Source organism: Fundulus heteroclitus, unplaced genomic scaffold, assembly GCF_011125445.2.
Source record: "Fundulus heteroclitus isolate FHET01 unplaced genomic scaffold, MU-UCD_Fhet_4.1 scaffold_51, whole genome shotgun sequence".
Taxonomy (NCBI): Eukaryota; Metazoa; Chordata; class Actinopteri; order Cyprinodontiformes; family Fundulidae; genus Fundulus; species Fundulus heteroclitus.
In genome coordinates, this window is record NW_023396934.1 from 173,945 (window position 1) to 201,606 (window position 27,662).

Below are 27,662 nucleotides of genomic sequence, written 5' to 3' on the forward strand. Positions count from 1 at the left end.
TCCTCCCAACCAATCACAAACACAGACCCAGGAATGCCCCGTCACCAAGCTTCAAAGAGTTCAGAGAGCATGTGTTCTTACACTTTTGGTAAAAAGCTGGTTAAATAAAGGGTTGCGTTTGAATTCAGTGTTATTTATCTAAAAATACGTCATTAAGCAACAGCATAAAATGGCCAGGGCTGCACTTACAAAATCTGTAATTATCGATATCGATCAAAATGATTTGTATTTTATCAATATGCTTTTTCTCTATGTCCTCCAGCCCTATTTGTGGATGTAACATAAAAAAAACGGTGAGAGATAATGATGGTCATTCTGCAACATCCAAAGCCAACGCAGATGACCGAGACCCAAACTGCCTTGGCGACAGGAGCTACTGCACCTTTACCAGTTTATTAACTTAAAATTATTGGACAAATATTAGATTTATCAGGTGGTTTTTAAACATTTGCCTGTTATTTAAGTATCATATGTAGTCAATCATATAAGTCATAAAGAAAAGCCAGATTTAGTACTAATTTAGATAATGCAAACTATGACTCCCTGCAGTTTTTTATATTTTTTTCCAGTTTTAAGAATATAATCTGGATCGACCAAAGAAATAAAACCACATCATTGAGAATGTTTTTTGTTTAACATGCGACCGTCCTCTGAATTCATGTCTCACATGATGAAGGGAAACATACAAAAGTTTATTTCCCAGTTTAAATGTTTCATTGGAGATCGCCCTAGTTTCTCTAGATCCCTGTAAATCCCTCAGACGGCCTTTTGGGCTGTTCACCACAGCACAAACTCAACAATCTCTTTAATAGTTTATTACTTTTTTTTAAATTACTGGAAATGAAGTCATAAAAATGGGACAAAACATCCAGATTTATAAAGACTTTTTAACTTACTCTGGATTTTCATAGAAAGAATAAAAGAATAATAAAACAAACAAGTTATATTTTTCATCCGAAATGAAGATTTTCACTCCAGATTTCTACACCTTTAGACAGCATCAGCAGGAAAAATGAAACGATTCAGAGACAAACTTGTCCTGATCTACCAGACATTTGATCTTTATCTCAAATAAGGTAAAAGGCTAAAAAAAAAAAAAAAGATCATCTGGAACTACAGTACGTTGCTCAAGCATGCAGGGCCCTGGGTCCATCCTAAAAATGAAGACCAGACTTAAAGTCTGGAAGTACCAGAGAGAGCATCAAGGCTTCGGCTCACCGGATCCTAGTGTCTCAAGTTCATTTAAAAGGAGGAACGCCGTCTGCATCCGGCGTTGGGATCATGTACCTGGACGTGGCAACACTGCTGGTTTGTTTGTTTGTTTTTAACTTCAGTTTGTAGACAGTCACATGATTCCACAGCAACCATGTGCGCTAACTCAGGAGGCACCACGGCGTCTGGATCTGATCGCACTCCAGTTTGGTGTTGATGATGGTGCAGGGAGCGCCGCTGATGGTCAGCTCCTGCCGGGACTCCACCTGGTACCGCAGGTTCGTCAGCCCGCCGTCAGGATCCACCTTAAACTGCTCCTGCGGGGACGAAGAGGAGGAAGAAGAGTTATGGCTCAGCGTTTCAGTGCTGGAACTAAAACGTGTGAATGACGAGTTTTTTTTCCCCCCTGAGTGAGCACTGCTGGTTTTCTGTGGGCTGAAACAAGTAAAAGAGAAAAATGTGCAGCAGATTCTTTAAAAAGGTAGGAAATACCAAACTATCCAAATTTATGGATCCACAGCATCCCAACCTTGATCAGATTTGTTAAAAATATGGCCAATCAGTTTGATGGTTTTATGGACCAAAATCATTCCTGGGTTCTTAGCTTTGATGGTTTTAAAGGACAGGAACATCCTGGTTTTTCAGCATTTGACCTGTCGATCGGAGCCGATCAAGGGAAAAACAGCTGACTGATCTTGTGCTGATAGATTTGTGCGTCTCTACATTAAATAGTTTAAAAGATCATTTTCTGATCTGTTTAAACAACCGATTCAAATTTGGGCAATACATTTTTTAATCACATAAGAAAAGAATTTATGAATGAACTTTTCGTTAAACTTTTGTCAAATGCATCAGAAAGACATGCACTGAAAAATTATTAAACGACATTACCAACAGATACGGCTGTTCTTCCTCTGTTTAGGGAAACGGTTCAACGTGACGGTTTAACAAAATAAAAATATGTTATTCAAATTTTTAAAGACATCCTGCAGTTAGCCATCACTGTGTCACTCTGATAAAAAAAAAAAAAAAAAAAAAAAAAAAAAAAAAAAAAAGCTTCTCAGCTTCTCTCCGAAGGAGTAAGCTGCAAAACGCACGAGTCGATGGAAAGTAACATCACACTCCAAAAGATCCGATGCGAGTCGGATTCAGAACCACAAGCTGAAGAGGGTCAAACCTGACCTGAAAAAAATAATTAGGTATGGGCCAGATCTGAACTTTCCCACTGGTTCTAAAAAGGTCAGTTGAGCCCAGATGAATAAATTAATTCGATCTGGGCCACATTTGCCTGCAGTGGGAACGGAGCCTCGTTGTCTCATTCTGGTTCCTTTATTAGTGTGAAAACTGCTGTAAAGCTGCTGGTTTGTTGTCGGCCAGTTTGAGTTTTTACCTGTTTCTGAGAAGCGACCCTCTTCTGGTCCCTCTTCCTCCAGGCTGGGTCATGGATGTGGAGGAAGGTTTTATATCCTGTCGTGATGCCGCTGGGCCGGAACAGCTGCCCAAAAACAACCAGGAAAGATCTTCAGACATAATTCGGATGAATCCTCTTGTTTCTCGGCTGATTAAAGTTAAGGATTTTTACCTGTAATTCTGCTTTTCTGAGCCTCCTGTAGAACTCGTCGTCCTCTCTGCCCCAACCCCAGAAGCGGTTGGACATCCCATTGCACTGCACAAACACACAGAAGATGACGCGCAGCATGAAAAACAAAAAACAATCTCTGCTGGGTTGGAAAAATTACTATTAATTTTGATTTGTGCAGCACCACAGCGTTAATTTAAAGTAAAAGTGAGAATCTGTTGCCTGACGCTGTCATGTCTTGTTGCTCTGAGCAAAACCTGCAGCACCTTTTCTGGTTCATTACCAGAGCTTCTTCTGAACCGAGAGGGTGAAATAGCACCACCTGGTGGAGAAGTTATACCTCCACACAAAAGAAATTATTCAGAAACGTTTAACTTTCTATAGTTATTACAGACCAGCTTATATGTTTCCTGTGCGTAATAAAAACCCAAAGCTGTTTTAAAACATTCTTTTCGATCGGTCTCATGTGATATTAGATCTTGTTGAGAAAATGGAATATGGGTTGCATTTGGTTATATTTTAAATTTAAAAGAGATAGACGCTCTTAAATACACTACTCTGTGTGAAATATCTAGATAACATGATTTTCACTTTTTTAAACTAATCACATGAATGTAGGGGATTCATGATATTCTGTTGTACTAAGATGCACCTGTATATCTCTGAGACATTGAGTCTACCATATTTTTCAGACTATAAGGCGCACTTAAAATTCTTACATTTTCTCAGAAATCGTTGGTGCGCCTTATATATGATTAAAGTTGTGCTTACTGACCGATTTTTGGTGTACAATGTAGGGCTGAACGATTTTGGAAAATAATCTAATTGCGATTTTTTTTCTTAATATTGCGATTTAATGCGATTTTTCCCCCCCAGTTTAATTTATCATGTCTTTTTAAACATATACAAACAACAAATCAATTTGTTTCCTTGCTGTGCAGACTAGTTGCTAAAACACTCACAGCATCTAAACTCAGAGCAGAAATGATTGCGTTCTGACTACGATATATTTCAACCAAAATTGCAATTTTGACTTTTCTCTGCGTTAACCACAAGCAACAAAAATGGCCTCTAGATAAAGATGTTTGTAAACAAGGACTATTTAAAACAAGAACTTTTAATGTTTCTATTAATTAGAATATTGTTCAAGAGAACAGCTTTTAGTTGATTTGGACATCAATCCTTGTTGAACATAAAGTCCAACCAACAAGCAAGTCTATGTATTAAACTGATTGACCTGTACTTAATGCTATGTATGTTTATATAAACTCTAAAACAAGTAATAAAATTAGATTATCTCACTGCTGCAACTGTCTTCCCTTCCATGTGGAGGCAAACCCACTTTAAACATTTTACCAACACCTAATGGACGTGTCTAATTCCCTAATTGTTACATAGCCAAAAATTGCAGACTCTGCGATTTGGAAATTACGTTTTTTTTAATTGCGATTATATTGAAAATGTGATTAATTGTTCAGCCCTAGTACAATGTGATAAAAAAAATCTATTAATATGTGTAAGTACACTGTGGTTAGCAATAGAGCTGCTCTGCTCAATGGATATTCAGAGCATTACGGTACACTGCGTCACTACCTGATAGAACCCCCAAGGATGCTCCTTACAATCCGGTGCACTTTATGGTCCGAAAAATACGGTACTTGTTTATCAGGTTTTTAATCTGAATATTTGCTCATGTTATTGTTTGGCTTTCACAAAATGCCTAGCAGAGTTTTTACTAGCTGGTATAATTTCTAAAGAACCTCACTGCAACACAAATCCTGCCAAACTTCAGTAGCCCCTCTGAACCTCTGCTGCTCCGTACCATGTGATAGTGCTTCTTGGTGAGCAGCAGGATTCCTCCCACGTAGGTCTTGTAGTGGTAGAGCGGGTGCAGCTCCGGCGAGGCCACGTGGAAGGGTCCTTCTTCGGGGAAACCGTAGTCCAGAGCCTCGTTGAGGGGCAGCAGGTCCACGTCGTGCATGGCCAGGTAGTCTGTGTCGTTCCCGCTCTCCATGTAGCCCACGTTGATCAGAGACGCTCGGTTGAACCTGGAACGAGGAGAGAGAAAACATTCTTAAAAGTTGTTCCTCTCCGCTGCTTGTTCAGGATGAGGAATTGCTGCGCAGACAGTTGAGCTACACTGATAACGTTTTACCAATTGGCAATAAATGGTCGACTTAATCTGATGGTCCTGATTATACATGGCAAGAAGTGGCAACTTGGCGTCATCAAGTCTCTTTAAAACCAGGAGACACCAACTACAGGAACACTGGTTATTAACCTTACCAGGGAAAAGCCTTTCCTTTCCATCACAAAGATAAATATGCAGAGTTGGCTAAAGGTTGCTAGGTCAGATGAGCCTAAGGCTCCATATGAATACACCTAATTATAGCTCCTAGCTCCTGTTCCTTGACCTCTCACAGAGTCAACAGTAGGAACTCTATCTTTGGGAGTAAAGGAGCTTCAGACTGCTCGACATTTTTGTAGATTTCCGTGACCGGAATTTGCTTATAAACGATGTCACACAAAGGATTGCGGGATACCTCATAGCTCCTTACTGCCGGTAAGGGATATTGCAAGGTTCCTAGGCTAAGTTAGCTGCTAGAGGAAGCACCCAGGCTCCTTTTCCTACCTCCTTCCTCACTGACTGCTTTATTCAGACAACACTTATCGTGGCAACCGCTGATGCACTTCCGCTTTGGCTAAAGAGCGCTAACCCAACGGAGCCATTCAGGTGGAGCCTAAGATTGAGCCGTTGTGGAGCAAAGTTTCCAGGTGGGTTTGGTTTGAAACAGAGATTGTGGAAGAAAAAAAACCTCACAGTCTCTATTAGGTATGGTGGAGGACCTGTGAAGATGTGGGCTTGTTTCTTTTCCAAAGGCCCTGAGGACTTTGTTAGAGTGCATAAGCATATCATCACGCTAAAATATCTAGACATTGTAAATAAGAATCTGGCACAACTTGAGCCATTCGTAGGAAATTGATGTCATGTAGATAAAATGGCGTACCGCGTACGTGACACCACCGTCTCAAGAGCAACGCCCCTTTTGCCGCTTTGGTAGGACATACAGGTAGAGAACGCCCGTAGCAACCAGCTATTACACGCACAACAGAACCAGCGATATGACCGACTTTGTAGCTGTTAAACTTTCGCAAGACGATGTCCCAGGCACACGGTTTACTGGTCGTAGAACACACCAACCTTCATCCCAAACGATGGCTTGAGTGTCGAGGGCTTGAAAAGACCGGAAAACGGGCCGAGTTGATCGAACGGTAAGCTTTGTTTTTTTTCCTGCCTGGCGTTCATGGCATCGGACGTTTTTTTTCTGTTTGTCCAGGAATCGATGTTGCCAATAGGTAGCTACAAAACAACTGTTTACATCTCAGCTGCCATGATAGCCTATATGCTATCATGGTAGCAGGCGCTCGGTTGACAAAGGTAAATGGTATTCAAAATACTTTTACCTGTTCACTACTTGATGTCGCTGGAATTGGGTCAGGATGTTCTTCGGTTGGGCCCTTTCCTCCAACAAAATGCTTGCTACATATGTACGTGAATTTAGTAACTTTTTCCGGGTTGAACTGTTGTGTAGGCCAACCGCACCGGTGAACCCAGCGCACACATTTCTCCTTGGCAGTCTTGAAGAAAACATCCTTCATATGCAGCCGATCAGCGTACCTCGAGTCGCTGTTGCACGTTCCATAGCAACAATGTTTAAAAACCATGGTTTTAGATTTGGAAAAAGCAGTCGTTTACCGAGTAAAACCTAGGCTAACGTACGTCTCTTTTACAGCGAAACAGCGACGGACTATGCAAGCTTGCCCTACTGCGTACCACGTGATATGACGTCTCGTGACATCACGTTCTAAAAATAGCTCGCTCACGGTACGCCATTAATCCAGACAATCTACATGACTGCATGAAAACACTTCCTGAAGAGTTTAGGTGAAGTTGTAAATTGTTAGGCCCGAGCAGCTAAGCGCTGCGAAGGCCTATTGTATCTGTAGTGTTTAATTAGGCCCGAGCAGCTAAGCGCTGCGAAGGCCTATTGTATCTGTGTTGTTTCTTATTATTATTATTCTGCCCCCCTAAAGAGGGGCCTTTTTGGGGGCCTTACCATTTTCAAAAACTCACCAAACTTGGCGGATGCAAGAAGACTGTTTAAAAATTTTGGATTTTAAGGTCGTCACAAAAATCAAAAGAAAAATGCCTCAACGGCGCCACCTAGAAATTTTCAAAGGACCCTTTGCTATTCACTTACTTCATCGTAGAGTAATGAAATTTTGTACAGTTGTAGATCTAAGCAAGACGCTCGGAATTTACAATTAACGTCATAGTGCAAATATCACAGGAAGTCGGCCATTTTAGATTGAAAGTCGTAATTTGACCTCATTTTTGACGTTTACAGCATTGGTATTTGATCGAACTCGTCCTAGGGATTTCGAGCGAGCGGCTTAAAACTCCGTCAGTCTGATCATAAGGCATGGCCAATTAAAAGTTATCAAAACGGTGAGTTTTTGAGCATTTTGAAGGGGCGTTAGCAGGGGTCAAAGTTCACCTACTCGCCACAAAACATAAAACTGTTATATCTCCCACACAGAAACACACAGAGGCACCAAACTTTCTGTGATTGTTCATCATCGGGTCTTCCACAATATCCAATGGTCAAATGATGACATCACTTAGGCCACGCCCCCTGACAACAGGAAAAACTGTTATATCTCCTACACAGAAACACACAGAGGCACCAAACTTTCTGTGATTGATCATCATCGGGTCTTCTACAATATCCAATGGTCAAATGATGACGTCACTTAGGCCACGCCCCCTGACAACAGGAAAAACTGTTATATCTCCTACACAGAAACACACAGAGGCACCAAACTTTCTGTGATTGATCATCATCGGGTCTTCTACAATATCCAATGGTCAAATGATGACGTCACTTAGGCCACGCCCCCTGACAACAGGAAAAACTGCTATATCTCCTACACAGAAACACACAGAGGCACCAAACTTTCTGTGATTGATCATCATCAGGTCTTCTACAATATCCAATGGTCAAATGATGACATCACTTAGGCCACGCCCCCTGAAAACAGGAAAAACTGTTATATCTCCTACACAGAAACACACAGAGGCACCAAACTTTCTGTGATTGATCATCATCGGGTCTTCTACAATATCCAATGGTCAAATGATGACATCACTTAGGCCACGCCCCCTGACAACAGGAAAAACTGCTATATCTCCTACACAGAGACACACAGAGGCACCAAACTTTCTGATTGATCATCATCGGGTCTTCTACAATATCCAATGGTCAAATGATGACATCACTTAGACCACGCCCCCTGACAACAGGAAGTGTCATGTTTTATTGTTAGCAGTCGCTATGTTACCCCTCTGAGCTAATCAACATGAACGAGATCCTGGCGGGCGGCCAGCGGTGCGCAAATCCCAGCGGTGGCCAAGGCCGGAGCGGCGCTTGGCTGCGAGGGCCGCTCGATGCCGCTTGCGGCTTTAATTATTAGGCCCGAGCAGCGAAGCGCTGCGAAGGCCTATTGTTTCTGTGTTGTTTCTTATTATTATTATTATTATTATTATTTTTATTCTGCCCCCCTAAAGAGGGGCCTTTTTGGGGGCTTTATCATACTCAAAAACTCACCAAACTTTGCAGATGCATGGGGACTGTTTAAAAATTTTGTATTTTAAGGTCGTCACAAAAATCTAAAGAAAAATGCCTCAACGGCGCCACCTAGCAATTTTCAAAGGACCCTTTGCTATTCACTTACTTCGTCGTAGAGACATGAGATTTGGTACAGTGTTAGAGCTCACCAAGACGCTCAGAATTTACAATTAATGTCATAGTGCAAATATCACAGGAAGTCGGCCATTTTAGATTGAAGGTCTGATTTTGACCCGATTTTTGACGTTTACAGCATTGGTATTTGATCGAACTCCTCCTAGGGATTTTGAGCGAGCGGCTTGAAACTCGGTCAGTCTGATCATAAGGCATGGCCAATTAAAAGTTATCAAAACGGTGAGTTTTTGAGCATGCTGAAGGGGCGTTGGCAGGGGTCAAAGTTCACCAACTCGCCATGAAACACAAAACTGTTATATTTCATACACAAAAACTCACAGAGCCACCAAACTTTCAGTAGTTGATCACCACTAGGTCTTCTTTAATATCCAATGGTCAAATGATGACATTGCTTAGGCCACGCCCCCTGACAACAGGAAGTGTCATGTTTTGTTGTAAGCGGTCGCTATGTTACCCCTCTGAGCTAATCAACATGAAACTGTGTCAAGAGACAGAAGACATATTGGTGTGCTGTGGATTCCAGCCCCAAGTGGATTCCATGGAGCAGGGCGGCGTGGTGGCGTGGGGAAGTCACATCAAACCATATATTTTTAATCTTTTGACAGCATTATTTGCTCAAACCTGTCCACCAGGTGGCAGCAAGAGACCACAAATAAACCACAAACCAAGTTGTCTTGTTCAGTAAGGCAAGGCAAGGCAAATTTATTTATATAGCACAATTCAGTACAAAGACAATGCAAAGTGCTTTACATGATTAAAATATAGCAAAATAAAACAGAATAAAAGCAAGTAGGTAGGAATAAAATGTAGATAGAAAAAAGAACAAAAAAGTGGTGATTCAGTTAACTAGAACAGTTGAAGGCAATCCTAAACAAATGTGTTTTTAATCCTGATTTAAAGGAACTCAGGCTTTACGCCCCTTTACAATTTTCTGGAAGTTTGTTCCAGATGAGTGGAGCATAGGAACTAAATGCTGCTTCTCCTTGTTTAGTTCTGGTTCTAGGTATGCAGAGTAGGCTAGAGCCAGAAGACCTTAATGGTCTGGATGGTTAATACACTGATAACAAGTCTGATGTATTTAGGTGCTAAGCCATTCAGGGATTTATAGACGAACAGAAGTTTTTAAAGTCTATTCTCTGATATACAGGGAGCCATGGAAGGACTTTAGAACTGGGGTGATGTGCTGTACTTTCTTAGTCTTAGTGAGGACGCGGGCAGGAGCGTTCTGGATCAGCTGCAGCTGTCTGATCCACTTTTTAGGCAGGCCTGTGAAAACACCGTTGCACCGTTGCAAATATAAACGCATGGATTAGTTTTTCCAGATCCTGCTGAGACATTAGTCCTTTAATCCTGGAAATGTTTTTCAGGTGATAGAAAGCTGACCTTGTAACTTTCTTTAGATGCTTTTGGAGGTTCAGGTCTGAGACCATTACTACTCCAAGATTTCGGGCCTGATCAGTGGTTCCTAGCTGAAGCGACTGAAGCTGTGTGTTAACTTTTGATCTCTCCTCTATTGGTCCAAATATTATTACTTCTGTTTCGTTTTTATTCAACTGAAGAAAATTTTGGCACATCCACGTATTGATTTCTTCTAGGCATTTACTCAGTGCTTGAACTGGTTCATAGTCACCTGGTGACATGGTGATGTAGAGCTGTGTGTCGTCTGCATAGTTATGGTAGCTGATGTTGTTGTTTCTTATGATCTGAGCTAGAGGAGCATGTAGATATTGAATAGGAGGGGACCCAAGATGGACCCTTGGGGAACCCCACATGTGATTTTTGTAATCTTCGATGTAAAGTTACCTACTGATACAAAAAAGTCCCTGTCCTTTAAGTAGGATTTAAACCAGTGGAGAGCTGTACCACAGAGGCCGACCCAGTTCTCCAGGCGCTCTAACAGAATGGAGTGATCAACAGTATCAAATGCTGCACTGAGGTCCAACAGAACCAGCACTGTGGTTCTTCCACAGTCTGTATTTCTATGGATGTCATCAAACACCTTGATAAGGGCGGTCTCTGTACTGTGGTGAGCACGGAAGCCAGACTGGAAAACGTCAAAGCGGCTGGTCGTTGTTAAGAAGGTGTTTAATTGTTGAAACACAGCTTTTTCAATAATCTTACTGATAAAGGGGAGGTTTGAGATGGGTCTGTAGTTCTGGAGTAGTAGTTTGTCTAAATTGTTCTTTTTTAACAGTGGTTTGATAATTGCTGTTTTTAGGGAAAACACCTGACAGAAGGGATGTGTTTATTATCTGAGTCAAATCAGACGCTATGACAGGCAAAACTTTCTTAAGGAAAACTGTGGGTAGAGCATCAAAACAGCATGAGGAGGAACTTAGCTGCTGAATGATCTCCTCTAAGCTTTTGGAGTTTATTTGGCTGAATTGGGACATTTTGTCAGGATAAGTTCCAGCTGAATACGGCTTTGGTTCTAGAGTTGGTGTGGATGTACAAACTGATCTTCTAATTATCAGTTTATTTATTTTTTAGACTAGTTCCATATGAGAGGTTGCAAGAAAACTTGTAACTTTACTGAATTTGCAGCTTAAGAAGATTGGGTTTGACAGACAACACCAACTGTCCCCTCAATCCAGTGCACACAATACCACAACAGACCTCATCACGCTTTACAGTACATCAAGAAAACTAAATCAACTAAAACAAGTTCACGAGTGCACATGAAATTAAGTTAATCCATATTTGTGTGTCAGGGTGTCTAAGCACTCTCCAGAATTTGACATCTCAGCAGGACCTGTAATAATTATAGAAAGTAACGTTATAGTTGTTCTGCCTTTTGTTAAGACAGCAAGGAATTCATGTCGTGAATACATTACATAAATAAGATATAAATTAATTATTAGTCAGAGGAAATCCATGGTAAAAACAGTTAGAAACGTTTTGGGTTCATATTTAATCAGAGTGAGACATCACAACTTTGTTAGATCTCTATGTGAATTACGTGAGATAGTGAGTGCTCTCACCTTAAATAAAAGATCTTTGACGTATTTTGCTCCGGTTAAAAGCTGCTTTTCAGCGATGAAGCTAGGGAAACTGCTAATGTTGAAGTTGAATTTGTTCTACACGCTTCTGCCTTGGAAAATATTCGTCTTTTTACAAAAAGAATGTTTAAAGCCAGATTTGTGGATAAAGGTTATTCAGACAACGCAAGAAAAGGAAGCTTTGTGTGGGGAACTTTTGTCCTAGCTGTCTAGCTGCATATGGCCCCAGGACAGCACAATAGTTTTCTTGAAGTATAATTTTGGAGAAGTAGAAACAAGTATTAATTTCAAAAGGTAGGTAAAAGAGGAAAAAAGTTTTTACAAAATCTTAAAATGTTGGATAGTTGTTATTTCCATCTTGCTGTGAAAATTGGTGAAATATTATCATTTTTAATGCTTAGATATAAAATTGCAAGGCAATTACTAAAATTGCCGTTTCTTGAAAATGTTTTTTGGCATGCCATACTTTATATTTATAGGTAGCCTAGATGTGCATAATAAAAGAGTGGAACTAAAAGCTGGTCTAAAATTTTTATGGAGCTTTAACTTGCTAAGAGTAATAACGTTAGATGATTATATCTTTAAAATGAGATAACTGTCTCATAAAATGTGATAGTTTACTTGGTCTAAAGAGATGATTCAATTAAATGTTATTTATATAGCGCCAATTCATGAAATATATCATCTCAAGGCACTTTACAAAGTCAAAATCAATCAGATTATACAGATTGGGTCAGATTATACACATTGGTCAAAAAAATTCCTATATAAGGGAACCAGTTCATTGCATCAAAGTCTTGACAAGTAGCATTCTCTCTTGAAGAAGCGTAGAGCTACAGGGAGAGTCGTCTGCATTGTACATGGCTTTGCAGCAATCCTACCTACTGAGCAAGCATGAAGCAACAGCGGGAAAAAAAACTCCCCATTAACGGGAAGGAAAACCTCCAGCAGAACCGGGCTCAGTATGAACGGTCATCTGCCTCGACCGACTGGGGTTACAGAAGACAGAGCAGAGACACAACAAGAGAGACAAAAAAGCACAGAAGTTCTACATTAGATGGTAGTAGCGGGTGATGTGTCTTCCCTGGATGATGCCACAGCTAACAGAACGCCAGACCAGGTGTACCTACTATGAAGAAAATAGGAAAATCAAAAAGTTAAAAGCTGAAATGACAACAGTCATTCAAAATTGAAGAACAATAGACCCTGATGTCCTGCAGTAGCCTAAACGTATAGCAGCATAACTATAGAGGTAGCTCAGGGTAACATGAGCCACTCTAACTATAAGCTTTTTAAAAAAGGAAAGTCCAAAGAGCCAGCTTCTAGTGGAGAAGTTCAAGTATCTTGGGGTCTTGTTCACGAATGAGGGGAAGATGGAGCGGGAGATCGACAGGCGGATTGGTGCAGCGTCTGCTGTGAAGCGGGCGCTGTACCGGTCCGTTGTGGTGAAGAGAGAGCTGAGCCAAAAGGCGAAGCTCTCGATTTACCGGTCGATCTACAATCCTACCCTCATCTATGGTCATGAGCTTTGGGTCGTGACCGAAAGAACGAGATCCCGGATACAAGATCCCGAAATGAGTTTTCTCCATAGTGTGTGTGAGCTCTCCCTTAGAGATAAGGTGAGGAGCTCAGTCATCTGGGGAGGACTTAGAGTAGAGCCACTGCTTCTTCACGTCGAGAGGAGCCAGTTGAGGTGGCTTGTGCATCTGGTTAGGATGCCTCCTGGACGCCTCCCTGGTGAGGTGTTCCGGGCACGTCCCACCAGGAGGAGGCCCAGAGGGAGACCCAGGACACGCTGGAGGGACTATGTCTCTCGGCTGGCCTGCAAACGCCTTGGGATTCCCCCGGAGGAGCTGGCCCAAGTGGCTGGGGAGAGGAATGTCTGGGCCTCCTTTATAAAGCTGCTACCCCCCGCGATATTGCTAAAGTGTTCCTTTGGCAGTAGTCCAATTGCTAAAGTGTTACTTTTACATTACTTTTGGGTGTGTATCCACCAATTTAGATGTTAAACTTTCATAAAAGCTGTCTTAATGCAAGAAACAAAACCCTTAGACACATGAAATAGCAAGTAACTTTAAAAAACTAAAATGGTTTTGTTAACTTTTCACATTAAACTGGATTAACAGCTAGTAAGATACCTTTGATTAAATTGGTATACTAATGTTTAAACCAGGGGTGTCAAAGCTACGGCCCGCGGGCCGAATTCGGCCCACCGAACGATTTAGTCCGGTCCGATGGCCAAATGCATTTTCATTATTCAACGGCTGTATCTCCTCGCTGCATCGCGCGATCTGCACCAGATTTTTTTTGAGTCATGGGGGAGCGCTGCCGAACACGTTCGTGTGAATCGCCCAGTGGACGGGCGGGCAAAATGCGTGACCGCATCTGCGGTGGCGGGCGGGCGGCGGTGCGCAAATCCCAGCGGTGGCCAATAGGCCAGAGCGGCGCTTTGCTGCGAGGGCCGCTCATCACCGCTTGCGGTTTTAATTATTATTATTATTAATCTGCCACCCCAAAGAGGGGCCTTTTTGAGGGCTTTATCATATTCAAAAACTCACCAAACTTGGCGGATGCATGAAGACTGTTTAAAAATTTTGTATTTTAAGGTCGTCACAAAAATCAAAAGAAAAATGCCTCAACGGCGCCACCTAGCAATTTTCAAAGGACCCTTTGCTATTCACTTACTTCATCGTAGAGACATGAGATTTGGTACAGTGGTAGAGCTCAGCAAGACGCTCAGAATCTACAATTAATGTCATAGTGCAAATATCACAGGAAGTCGGCCATTTTAGATTGAAGGTCTGATTTTGACCCCATTTTTGACGTTTACAGCATTGGTATTTGATCGAACTCCTCCTAGAGATTTTGAGCGAGCGGCTTGAAACTCGGTCAGTCTGATCATAAGGCATGGCCAATTAAAAGTTATCAAAACGGTGAGTTTTTGAGCATGCTGAAGGGGCATTAGCAGGGGTCAAAGTTCACCTACTCGCCACAAAAAATAAAACTGTTATATCTCCTACACAGAAACACACAGAGGCACCAAACTTTCTGTGATTGATCATCATCGGATCTTCTTTAATATCCAATGGTCAAATGATGACATCACTTAGGCCACGCCCCCTGACAACAGGAAGTGTCATGTTTTGCTGTAAGCGGTCGCTATGTTACCCCTCTGAACTAATCAACATGAAACTGTGTCCACAGACAGAACACATGTTGATGTGTTGTGGATTTCAGGCCAAACTGGATTCGATGGAGCAGGGGGGCGTGGCGGCGTGGCATATTCACCTCAAACGCTGCTGTCATACGTTTGGCTCTGAATTCCACAGTTTTGGGCCGAGCTGCTTAAAACTCATTTGGATGCATCCTTATCCACCCCCCAACAGGAATCCATAACAAACTTTAGTGAGCAGGACTTAGTTTCTCTATAGCGCCACCAAGCAATTTTCAAAGGACCCTTTGCTATTCACTTAGTTTATCGTAGAGTAATGAAATTTTGTACAGTTGTAGATCTCAGCAAGACGCTCAGAATTTACAATTAATGTTATAGTGCAAGTATCACAGGAAGTAAGCCATTTTAGATTGAAATCTAAATTTTGACACCATGTTGACATGTAAAGCATTTGGATTTGATCAAACTTGTCCAGCAGGGGGCAGCAAGAGACCACAAATAAACCCCAAAGGAATTTCTCTTGGTAAGTAAGTGATCTTAACTCTGGTTTTCTTTATATAGTTAAGTTGCACAGATATACAAATCCTGCTTGAAAACTGACAAACTTACTCTTGTTCAATACATTTCAGTTTTTATTTATATAGCGCCAAATCATGAAACATGTCATCAGGGGTGGACTGGGACAAAACAATCGGCCCTGGCATTTTGGATTAGACTGGCCCACCACATTTGTTTTGTGTACTGAATGTGTATATCAACTGTGCAATACCAACTGTGCAATACCTTGAGGCCAAGTTAATGGAAATTAGTGAGAGTGGACACTTAAAATACTTCCAAAATCTTAATTTATTAACACTGTAAAATGTAAACTCCACCACAGCACAGCAACAATTCTTAGATCAGAAAGGGGAGAGAGAAAGAGAGGTTTCACGGTCAATCACACATATTATCACGTTACATCATTATAAGAAGTTATTGTAAGTTGCTCATCAGATCTATTCAGTCTTCCAGATACTGTAGGGTAACATTGGACTAATGTGCACTCACTGTGTAAAAAAGGATGCCAATGACAAAATGAACCAGAGAATGCCTCACTTGTCATCATGGAAAGAAAGAAAATATATAATAACATAATATAAATTTTGATTTACTCAGTCATTTGTAATAAGTATTTTATTTATCTAATTTCCTAATTTTTGATCCTATTTTCTTTAAAATCGCAGACTTTTCGCTATTTTTCATGTAAATCCTTGGTGGCGCTTCATAGCGAAGCCGGTGAGGCCGCAGCGAGCTTGGCCTCCCCTGGGATTGTGCAATCCCATGTTAACTGCACTGACTTCCATTCTGTGAATGCATCTTCCTGTCTCTAGATCATAAATTCAATTGTTCAAACAGTTATGAACAGATTTTCCACAATTTAATGTGGATTACGAATTGTGTTTTGGTCATCAAACTGTGTGCAGATAACATGTTTTCGTGGTGCTGGCCGATCATAAACAGCAAAGAACTGGTTGTAGGTGAGGTCGGCAGTTCCTTGGCCGCTAGGCAGGGGGCGCTCAAGGGGCACCGCTCGTGATCCCCAAATAGTAGAGTCAAAACAAGTTATTGATGTTTTATTAGCGAGTTTTGCTAAACAAGTAAAGCACTAAAAAGACTCTAAACATCCAGCCGGAACAGGACTGATGAAGGAAGGCTTTCCTCCCTGGCAGTGAGCTCCACTGAGACTGAGAGACTTTTAAAACAGAAGAAGATAAAGAGAACTTTTACCGGAAAATGATGATATTTTTGTTCAGAAAGAGCGCCGCAGGGACTTAAATTATAAGTAGAGGTAAGACAGCGATACTTATTCATGTTTTGTTTTTGTGATAAAATGTGCGTAATGTGGGTTATAGTTTTAGAATGTGTTACAAATGCAGAAATCCATCATAACTCATAAACTGTTACCAATCAAATGACAAATAATTTATTTTTATTTTTTCATCAAAGAACCAATATTTTTCCATGTATCTTGGTGAATTTATTTGGCTCAATCAGTCGCCTTCAGCACTTTGCAACGAGTCTACTCTGTAGAGTGTATATATTTGTAAATCTGACTCTGATGACGTCAGTGCCTCACCAGCTATGAACCCTACCGTACGTCACTGACTACAACCACCACCACCACCATATTTTACATCAGACAACGGAGCAGATGAAGGGCCTGCTGTTGGGAACATGTCAGTCAGTTTGACACTTCGCAGCGTCCGTTTGAAGAACTCGTTTCTTTTTTTCGTGCAGTTTCTCTGCGCCTCCCTTGCGTTTCTTATCCATTACTACTGTGAACACCGCTGCACAAAGTTCCACATGGAGCGTGAAGGTGTTTTTCTACTTTATGATTGGCCTAGCCCTTTAGACTGTCAGGGATGATAACCAATGGGCTGCAGTAGCCTGTGGTAAGGGCCGGATGATCGGAACAGACTCTTGCTCTGCTGATTTTATTTTTCTTCATGCATGATGCAAATATAACAAGACAGATATATAAAATAATAATAATAATACATATTATTAATATACATGTCGGGTCTGCCGGCCCAAACAGCACGTCGGCCCACAGGGAAAATGCCCGGTACGCCCGATTACCAGTCCATGCCTGCATGTCATCTAAAGGCAGTTTACAATGTCAAAATCAATCAGATTATACGTATTAAGTAAGATTATCCAGATTGGCAAAAGAAATTCCTATATAAGGGAACCAGTTGATTGCATCAAAGTCATAACAAGCAGCATTCAGTCCTGAAGAAGCGTAGAGCCACAGGGAGAGTCGTTTGCATTGTACATGGCTTTGCAGCAATCCCTCATACTGATCAAGCATGAAGTGACAGCAGAAGGAAAAACTCCCCATTAACAGGAAGGAAAAACCTCCAGCAGAACCGGGCTCAGTATGAACGGTAATCTGCTTTGACCGACTGGGGGTTACAAAAGAGAGAGAAGAGACACAACAAGACAGACAAAAAAGCACAGAAGTTCTACATTAGATGGTAGTAGCGGGTGATCTGTCTTCCCTGGATGATGCCACAGCTAACAGAACGCCAGACCAGATGTACCTACTATGAAGAAAAAAGAAAAATCAAAAAGTTAAAAGCTGAAATGACAACAGTCATTCAAAATTGAAGAACAATAGATCCTGATGTCCTGCAGTAGCCTAAACCTATAGCAGCATAACTATAGAGGTAGCTCAGGGTAACATGAGCCACTCTAACTAGAAGCTTTTCAAAAAAGGAAAGTCCAAAGAGCCAGCTTCTAGTGGAGAAGTTCAAGTATCTTGGGGTCTTGTTCATAAATGAGGGGAAGATGGAGCGGGAGATCGACAGGCGGATTGGTGCGGTGTCTGCTGTGAAGCGGGCGCGGTACCGGTCTGTTGTGGTGAAGAGAGAGCTGAGCCAAAAGGCGAAGCTCTCGATTTACCGGTCGATCTACGTACCTACCCTCATCTATGGTCACGAGCTTTGGGTCGTGACCGAAAGAACGACATCCCGGATACAAGCGGCCGAAATGAGTTTTCTCCGTAGTGTGTCTGGGCTCTCCCTTAGAGATAAGGTGAGGAGCTCAGTCATCTGGGGAGTAGAGCCAATGCTTCTTCACGTCGAGAGGAGCCAGTTGAGGTGGCTTGTGCATCTGGTTAGGATGCCTCCTGGACGCCTCCCTGGTGAGGTGTTCTGGGCATGACCCACCGGGAGGAGGCCCAGGGGAAGACCCAGGACACGCTGGAGGGACTATGTCTCTCGGCTGGCCTGCTAACGCCTTGGGATTCCCCCAGAGAAGCTGGCCCAAGTGGCCGGGGAGAGGGACGTCTGGGCCTCCTTTATAAAGCTCCTACCCCCGCGATATTGCTAAAGTGTTAGTTTTACATTACTTTTGGGTGTGTATCCACCAATTTAGATGTTAAACTTTCATAAAAGCTGTCTTAATGCAAGAAATAAAACCCTTAAACACATGAAATAGCAAGTAACTTTAAAAAACTAAAATGGTTTTGTTAACTTTTCACATTAAGCTGGATTAACAGCTAGTAAGATACCTTTGATTAAATTGGTATACTAATGTTTAAACCAGGGGTGTCAAAGCTACGGCCCGCGGGCCGAATTCGGCCCGCCGAATGATTTAGTCTGGTCCGGTGGCCAAATGCATTATCATTATTCAACGGCTGTATCTCCTCGCTGCATCGAGCGATCTGCACCAGATTTTTTTGTGAGTCGTGGGGGAGTGCTGCCGAACACGTTCGTGTGAATCGCCCAGTGGACGGGCGGGCAAAATGCGTGACAGCATCTGCGGTGGCGGGCGGCCGGCGGTGCGCAAATCCCAGCGGTGGCCAATAGGCCAGAGCGGCGCTTTGCTGCGAGGGCCGATCATCATATTATTTTTATTCTGCCCCCCTAAAGAGGGGCCTTTTTGGGGGCTTTATCATATTCAAAAACTCACCAAACTTTGCAGATGCATGGTGACTGTTTAAAAATTTTGTATTTTAAGGTCGTCACAAAAATCTAAAGAAAAATGCCTCAACGGCGCCACCTAGAAATTTTCAAAGGACCCTTTGCTATTCACTTACTTCATCGTAGATTAATGAAATTTTGTACAGTTGTAGATCTAAGCAAGACGCTCAGAATTTACAATTAACGTCATAGTGCAAATATCACAGGAAGTCGGCCATTTTAGATTGAAGGTCGTAATTTTACCTCATTTTTGACGTTTACAGCATTGGTATTTGATCGAACTCGTCCTAGGGATTTCGAGCGAGCGGCTTGAAACTCGGTCAGTCTGATCATCAGGCATGGCCAATTAAAAGTTATCAAAACGGTGAGTTTTTGAGCATGTTGAAGGGGCGTTAGCAGGGGTCAAAGTTCACCTACTCGCCACAAAACAGAAAACTGTTATATCTCCTACACAGAAACACACAGAGGCACCAAACTTTCTGTAATTGATCATCATCGGGTCTTTTACAATATCCAATAGTCAAATGATGACATCACTTAGGCCACGCCCCCTGACAATAGGAAAAACTGTTATATCTCCTACACAGAAACACACAGAGGCACCAAACTTGCTGTGATTGATCATCATCGGGTCTTCTACAGTATCCAATGGTCAAATGATGACATCACTTAGGCCACACCCCCTGACAACAGGAAAAACTGTTTTATCTCCTACACAGAAACACACAGAGGTACCAAACTTTCTGTGATTGATCATCATCGGGTCTTCTACAATATCCAATGGACAAATGATGACATCACTTAGGCCACGCCCCCTGACAACAGGAAAAACTGCTATATCTCCTACACAGAAACACACAGAGGCACCAAACTTTCTGTGATTGATCATCATTGGGTCTTCTACAATATCCAATGGTCAAATGATGACATCACTTAGGCCACGCCCCCTGACAACAGGAAAAACTGCTATATCTCCTACACAGAAACACACAGAGGCACCAAACTTTCTGTGATTGATCATCATCGGGTCTTCTACAATATCCAATGGTCAAATGATGACATCACTTAGGCCACGCCCCCTGACAACAGGAAAATCTGCTATATCTCCTACACAGAAACACACAGAGGCACCAAACTTTCTGTGATTGATCATCATCGGGTCTTCTACAATATCCAATGGTCAAATGATGACATCACTTAGGCCACGCCCCCTGACAACAGGAAGTGTCATGTTTTATTGTTAGCAGTCGCTATGTTACCCCTCTGAGCTAATCAACATGAAACTGTGTCCACAGACATGTTGCTGTGTTGTGGATTCCAGGCCCAACTGGATTCCATGTAGCAGTGCGGCATGGTGGCGTGGCGAAGTCACCTGAAACGCCGCTGCCATATGTCCAGACTTCCTTAGGGTATTGACAAATTTATTAAAAAGTAACTTAAAATTACCTTAAAAGGACAACATTTTTAAAAGTCAAAAGGCTTATTTGATGCTTTGAGAACATCCCTTCTATTCGGCTACAAAATCAACTGGATTCGATGGAGCAGGGCGGCGTGGTGGCGTGGCAAAGTCACCTGAAACGCCGCTGCCATATGTCCAGACTTCCATAGGATATTGATAAATTTAATAAAAAGTAACTTAAAATTACCTTAAAAGGACAACATTTTTAAAAGTCAAAAGGCTTATTTAATGCTTTGAGAACATCTCTTCTATTCGGCTACAAAACCAACCAAAACAGGATGATCTTTTAAGCTATAAGACCATTTTTAAGATGTCAATACATAGATTTTAAGCTGGTGGGTCGCCACTGCCTCCGGTGGCCAAATGCATCACTGCATCAACTGATCTGCACCAGTTTAATCTCGTCATGGCAAAATTATTTTTTCTCTTCATGTGTGGCCCTAATACTCCATCGTAAGAACACCGCTGTCGTTACCGCGGGTCCTGGGGGAAAAAAAAACGCTGCTCCTGGGGGGAATTTTTGATTATGCTCACGCATAGATGTGTAAAACTTCACATTGCAATTCAGACAGGCGCAGACTGGACCGTGCAGTTCATTTTAAAGAGGCAGTTTTGGCGCATACTCCGATAGAAACGGGCTGCGGGGAGCCTAAGTGTGTTGTCGTGGGCGTGTTTACCCGCTGCAGGTAACCGCTGTGAAACAATCAGAAAGATTTCCCTGATTAATAACATCTTTATGACGCTCATCTTTATTGTTACTATGTGCTGCTTTACCAGTTCTCTCTCTCTCGCTCGTCATCGGACAAAAATCAAACTGCTTCGTGTTTGTATTTGAAATTGTGCGTCAGACTCAGATTTAGAAGTGTTGTTACGACGTTTGAGCTGTAACTGCAACCGTTTTTTATATATATATATATATTTATCTGGTAACTTTACTGAATTTGCAGCTTAAGAAGATTGGGTTTGACAAACAACACCAACTGTCCCCTCAATCCAGTGCACACAATACCACAACAGACCTCATCACGCTCTACAGTACATCAAGAAAACTAAATCAACTAAAACAAGTTCACGAGTGCACATGAAATGAAGTTAATCCATATTTGTGTGTCAGGGTGTCTAAGCATTCTCCAGAATTTGACATCTCAGCAGAGCCTGTAATAATTATAGAAAGTAACATTATAGTTGTTCTGCCTTTTGTTAAGACAGCAAGGAATTCATGTCGTGAATACATTACATAAATAAGATAATAATTCTTAGTCAGAGGAAATCCAAGGCAAAAACAGTTAGAAAAGTTTTGGGTTCATATTTAATCAGAGTGAGACATCACAACTTTGTTAGATCTCTATGTGAATTACGTGAGATAGTGAGTGCTCTCACCTTAAAAAAAGATCTTTGACGTATTTTGCTCCGGTTAAAAGCTGCTTTTCAGCGATGAAGCTAGGGAAACTGCTAATGTTGAATTTGTTCTACACGCTTCTGCCTTGGAAAAATATTCGTCTTTTTACAAAAAGAATGTTTAAAGCCAGATTTGGGAACAAAGGTTATTCAGAGAATGCAAGAAAAGGAAGCTTTTGTGGGGAACTTTTGTCCTAGCTGTCTAGCTGCATATGGCCCCAGGACAGCACAATAGTTTTCTTGAAGTTTAATTTTGGAGAAGTAGAAACAAGTATTAATTTCAAAAGGTATGTAAAAAAGGAAAAAAGTTTTTACAAAATCTTAAAATGTTGGATAGTTGTTATTTCCATCTTGCTGTGAAAATTGGTGAAATATTATCATTTTTAATGCTTAGATATAAAATCGCAAGGCCATTACTAAAATTGCCTTTTGTTGAAAATGTTTTTTGGCATGCCATACTTTATATTTATAGGTAGCCTAGATGTGCATAATAAAAGAGTGGAACTAAAACCTGGTCTAAAATTATTATGGAGCTTTAACTTGCTAAGAGTAATACTGTTAGATGATTATATCTTTAAAATGAGATAACTGTCTCATAAAATGTGATAGTTTACTTGGTCTAAAGAGATGATTCAATTCAATGTTATTTATATAGCGCCAATTCATGAAATATGTCATATCAAGGCACTTTACAAAGTCAAAATCAATCAGATTATACAGATTGAGTCAGATTATACACATTGGTCAAAAGAATTCCTATATAAGGGAACCAGTTCATTGCATCAAAGTCTTGACAAGTAGCATTCTCTCTTGAAGAAGCGTAGAGCCACAGGGAGAGTCGTCTGCATTGTCCATGGCTTTGCAGCAATCCTACCTACTGAGCAAGCATGAAGCGACAGCAGGAAAAAAAACTCCCCATTAACGGGAAGGAAAAACCTCCAGCAGAACCGGGCTCAATATGAACGGTCATCTGCGCAAAATCCCAGCGGTGGCCAATAGGCCAGAGCGGCGCTTTGCTGCGAGGGCCGAGCATCACCGCTTGCGGTTTTAATTTTTATTCTATTTTGAATTTAAAGAAGGACTAAATCTCACAGACTCCTACAGATTAGGACAGCTTAGACCTTAAAACGAGCAAATAAAAGTTCACTTTTAACCAAAAGAGTTCATCGATGGAAGATGGTTGGCTTTCGTCCTGTGATGGCCGGCTGAGCTCTCACCTGTAGTGGTCCATCTGGTTGATGATCAGGATCTTATGGCGGATCTTCTTTTTGTTGAGGAACTTGTGCATGAAGGGAACGAAGACGAGCAGCTCTTCGAAGCGTTCTCTGAAGGGGACCAGGAGGGCCAGCTTGTGAGGACCCCAGGTGGGGTCGTCCGCCACGGATGCCTGGCTGTCTGCGGGGCAGGGCGGCGGCGGAGGCGGAAGCTGGGGGTCGCGCCGGTGTTGCTGCGTCACGGAGGAGGACATGTCCCCCGAGCAGCTGAGCTGCAGCCACAGCAGGGAGACGAGCACCAGCACCATGCAGAGGCCGAACAGCTTGTAAACGGTGCACTTCCCAGACAGCAACCTGGAAACGCAGGACAAGAGGCCGTCAACGCTTCCGCTGGGTTTGACGATTCTTTTTTTTTTTTTAACACATGTAGCTGACTATCACTGAAAGATCAAAACCACCAACGGTTCACTAAAAGCTGGAACCAAGTCTGCATTTAGTGCACAATGGAAAGAATGACATTTTGAGCTGCAAACGACTGAATGGACTTTAAAACCAGTTTCATTCTCGCATAATGAGAGTAAAAAAAAAAAAAAAAAAAAAAAAAAAAGACGGAAATATTCTGTTTTTTTAAAGTGAAGAAAAATGTTGAAAGTTGGAAAAACTTAAAGCTTAAATTATGTCCCAAAGTCCAGCAAATGCAGCTGAACACAACGATCGCACAACAACTTCCAGGTCAGAACAGCAAGCAGCAAATCCAAACCAAACAAATAAATAAAATCACCCTGACTCTTTTCAGCCCACTCGCATGCTGTCTGTGTGCCAATGTGGAGGTATTATTATTATTATTCTGGTGGGGTTTAGTTCCTAAACAATTAAAGGCAAAGGTGTGAGTAAAAGAATAAACAAAACATCAACCAGTGGCTCCCAAACTGCGCCTCCCAGGTTTTAGAGTTAAAATAAATGTAGATGAACCAGGAAAGATCCGTTTAGTTAGTTTCTGCAACACATTTAGTTCTGAGGCAAGATCTAATTTGAATTTTCTAAATTGTGTAATTTCCTCCAGTTCTCGATATCTAAACTCGTCCGCAGCAGCATTTCAACACACGGCCAGAGCTCGAATGAGACATTGAGATAACTGGAAAAAAGCAGATCATTAGTGAGAAAATTTCTGAATTTGTCTTGTTTTTCTACCTTAATTTTATTCCTTTTTGAGGCCAATTAGAAGGAAGCGACATGAATCAGGGAGTAGAGAAAACCTTTCCCTTTAACATGTAAAACATTCTGCTGCTGTAGCGCCCCTTGGACTTAAAGAAGTGAGGTAAATTTATTCTGTTCTCCTCCAAACAGACCCAACAAACATTCGCTGCAGCTTGGCACCGCATGAAAGCGGAGAGCCGGGTCGTTCGGAGAAAGACGTGTTCTGGGATCGGGTTAACGTCGTTAAATGAGCAGATCTACTTCTTTGAGGAACATTTCAGTCCAAACAGACCTGAACGCATTTACCTGCTAAACCCAAACTGGATTCTGTAGTTTTTAGCTTGGATCCGGCCCAAAAGGAAACATCTTTTTTTTTTTTTCCACAGAGCCACAAACTTTTAAAGGGAACTTTCAGCCAGGCACCTAAAGTTTGGTTAGCTGTTCCTGACAGATTTGCTTCAGCTGCTTCTTGGACTTCTGTGGGACACAGTTTGGAAACCACTTCTTAAAGACGGTGAACTCACCTCTCCTCCTGCTTGGGCACTTTAGGGATGTCGCCTCTTAAACACCAACAGAGAACATGGATGAGTGAAGCTCTTCTAACCCCCTAGAAAGCCCCCACCCACCCCCACCAGGTACTATTCACATGTTTTCGGACGTTTAGGTCTGGTTTGGAGGGTGGCTGAATGCGAGCTAAAGGCGTTTGTCGGGTTTTGCAAGAAAAACTGCCAGTTGGGACTCGGCCGCTTTGGTTTTTGTGAACAGGGCCTCAAAAAAGTTAGGAAATCACACACCTGCAATATCACTACTGAATGTGGCAACCATGGCATCAGTCAGGATTCATCCAACCGGTCCTCTTTATTATCTATCATTGCAATGACCCAAGAAATTGTTCCTAATGTTTTGGCCTGGTGAAATAAAGCTTTTTATGTGTAACAAAGACTCGTGGTAACTGGGGATGCACAATATGTCGGCATTAACGTCGGTATCGGCCAATGTTAGTCATTTTTTCACATATCGGTATCGGTCCGATAAGTAAAAATGGGCTCATATTAACAACTAATCTTTATTTGCAGCTAGTTGCCCTTTATGCCTGTGTTTAAAGAGAGGGAGGTGAGGGGCTTGGTCATGTGGTCGTGTTAAAGTGACAGTGACCTGTCGCAGCCAGGATTGTGAGGTTTTTAAATAAAGCAGAGATAAAAAAAAGAAAAAAAAAAAACAGTGTGAAAGTCTAGATTATAACCCACATTCAAAAAATTCAGTTAAGAGCACTCTGAAAATGTAACCATCACAAAGACAAATGCGTGTGCACACACACACACACACACACAGACACATATCTGTAAATATCGGTTATCGGACAAAACAGCATTATTAATATCGGACATCGATATCGGCCCAAATTGTCATATCGGTGCATCTCTAGTGGTAACCTTTCTCATTCTGGACACGCCGTCATCTGATTAAGTGACGAGCCCCCACTATTAGCGACGCCATCCTAAATATGGAGCAGAAATTTATCACACTTTTTTTTAATACAACGGCCAATAAATATCATATTCGGAGCGGTTCTTCGCCTATTAAAACTGCACACCCCGATATCAGGGATTCTGCAGCATTCAGGAAGTCAACCTTAATAACCTTAACACTTTGTGGTGACATCTTCAGCCCATGGTGTCAATTTAAGACTCCAAAATATACAATAAGTCGCTTTGAGGTGCAAATTTATGTTATTTTTTGCAGACTTGTAAGGAAAGCTCAATGTTCAACGATATATAAGGAGCTGCCTGCTCCTCTGTATTGCTGGTCTTGTAGGTCTGTAAACTGCAAGAACACCAACGTTTCTAAGCTAGAAACCCATAAATGAATGTTACTAGCTGATTTAAGAAAAAAAAAAAAAAAAGATTTATGAAAAAGAGTTGGCAAGAAGCCAACACAAAAAGTTAGGACGTAACGAAAATGTCATTGAAGACTCAGTGTGGGAAGTGTGGCTGTATTTAAGACTTGTTTAAGGCATACATCTGAAATTCACACATTAAAAAAAAAAAAAAAAAGGTTCCAGGACATTTACAGGAACCCTGGTGCACAACCAACATCCAATCAATGCAGTTTAAATACATTTTCAAAGCAACACTTCTTCCTGAGGGAAAGATAACACTGTAACCAACCAACCGTCACAAAATGGAGAAGATGCTTTTATTTAGCATTAACCGGCTTTGTTGTAGAAACCGGAGCTTATTATATAATAATTTCTTCCTACCTAAAACTCTATTATTTTTTTGAAAGTATAAACTAATTAAGTCAGATTTCTAGGTTAAAAAGAAGTTTAAACTCCACTTCGCTGTTTTTTTATTCAGGAGTTCATTCATAAAAGGATGAGGACGCTTTTAAATGCGGAAACCTTCCCGGCCTCCGTCTGGACTATTTTTTTTTTTTTTTTAAGTGTTTTTACACGCCGTGTTTTTATGAGAGGGTAACTGTGTTGCTACCTTTCTCCTCCTTACCTTCTTTCCTCTTTAAAGTAGAGCACCGGCTTTCTTCTGGATGAATACATCATGGTTTAGCCTGTCTTCAGCCCTTTGCTTCCAGTCTGGTTCCCAGTTAAAGTCGGCCCAGAGGAAGTCTTCATTCCTCCAGGAGTAGATCCCCCATCCCGGACCTCTGAGAGGGAGCTCTGTCCTGCCGGTTCATTGCTGGGATCCGCTCCGCGCAGGAGCCGCTAGCAGGAGGAGCTAACGCGCTGCCGCATCCGCTGGACACGTAGCATGAAGCGGCTCACGCCGAGCAGGACTCCGGGGGGTTTCCTCTTGGACGGATGTCCCGCTAGAATGTCCCCATCCAGGACCCCGCGCCGGTCTAGCGATCTAAAAGGTCACATTTTACCGAAGAATGGCCAGCGGGTGACTTATTTAGGTCGATTAAAATACGGCTGAAATCACAGGGACCGTTTGATTTGCTGTCCGTCCTGGAAATAAGTCCGAAAGCAACAAGGAACGACGTCGTAAACGTTTCCGACGTTCCGTAGTTTACGGAGGTCCATTTTCATTTAGCATGGACAGATGAGAAACATATGGAGGACCAATTCTTCCATATTTAAAAATAAATACAGAAATAAATAAATGCTCAATAAATAAAAAAGCA

The 27,662-nt window shown here is 41.8% G+C and overlaps 1 protein-coding gene across 1 annotated transcript; it reads right to left on the minus strand.

Annotated features, from left to right (window-relative positions):
• Nucleotides 1-799: 799 nt before the first annotated feature.
• b4galt7 (xylosylprotein beta 1,4-galactosyltransferase, polypeptide 7 (galactosyltransferase I)) lies at nt 800-27,512 on the minus strand. The gene is made up of 6 exons (XM_012877604.3): nt 27,026-27,512; nt 23,328-23,678; nt 4,614-4,839; nt 2,795-2,878; nt 2,603-2,707; nt 800-1,529 (listed from the first exon to the last, which is right to left on the minus strand). Exons 1-6 carry the CDS (start codon nt 27,076-27,078, stop codon nt 1,374-1,376), a joined length of 975 nt encoding a protein of 324 aa, XP_012733058.1. The 5' UTR covers nt 27,079-27,512; the 3' UTR covers nt 800-1,373.
• Nucleotides 27,513-27,662: the final 150 nt, after the last annotated feature.

Excerpts from the sequence above, each read along its gene's own strand:
- b4galt7 (XM_012877604.3), bottom strand. The coding sequence starts at position 27,078 with ATGATGTATTCATCCAGAAGAAAGCCGGTGCTCTACTTTAAAGAGGAA. Across the intron at positions 23,679-27,025 it reads TACTTTAAAGAGGAAAGAAG|GTTGCTGTCTGGGAAGTGCA; the intron begins GTAAGGAGGAGA and ends CTGCGTTTCCAG. Across the intron at positions 1,530-2,602 it reads GGGTCGCTTCTCAGAAACAG|GAGCAGTTTAAGGTGGATCC; the intron begins GTAAAAACTCAA and ends TCGTCCCCGCAG.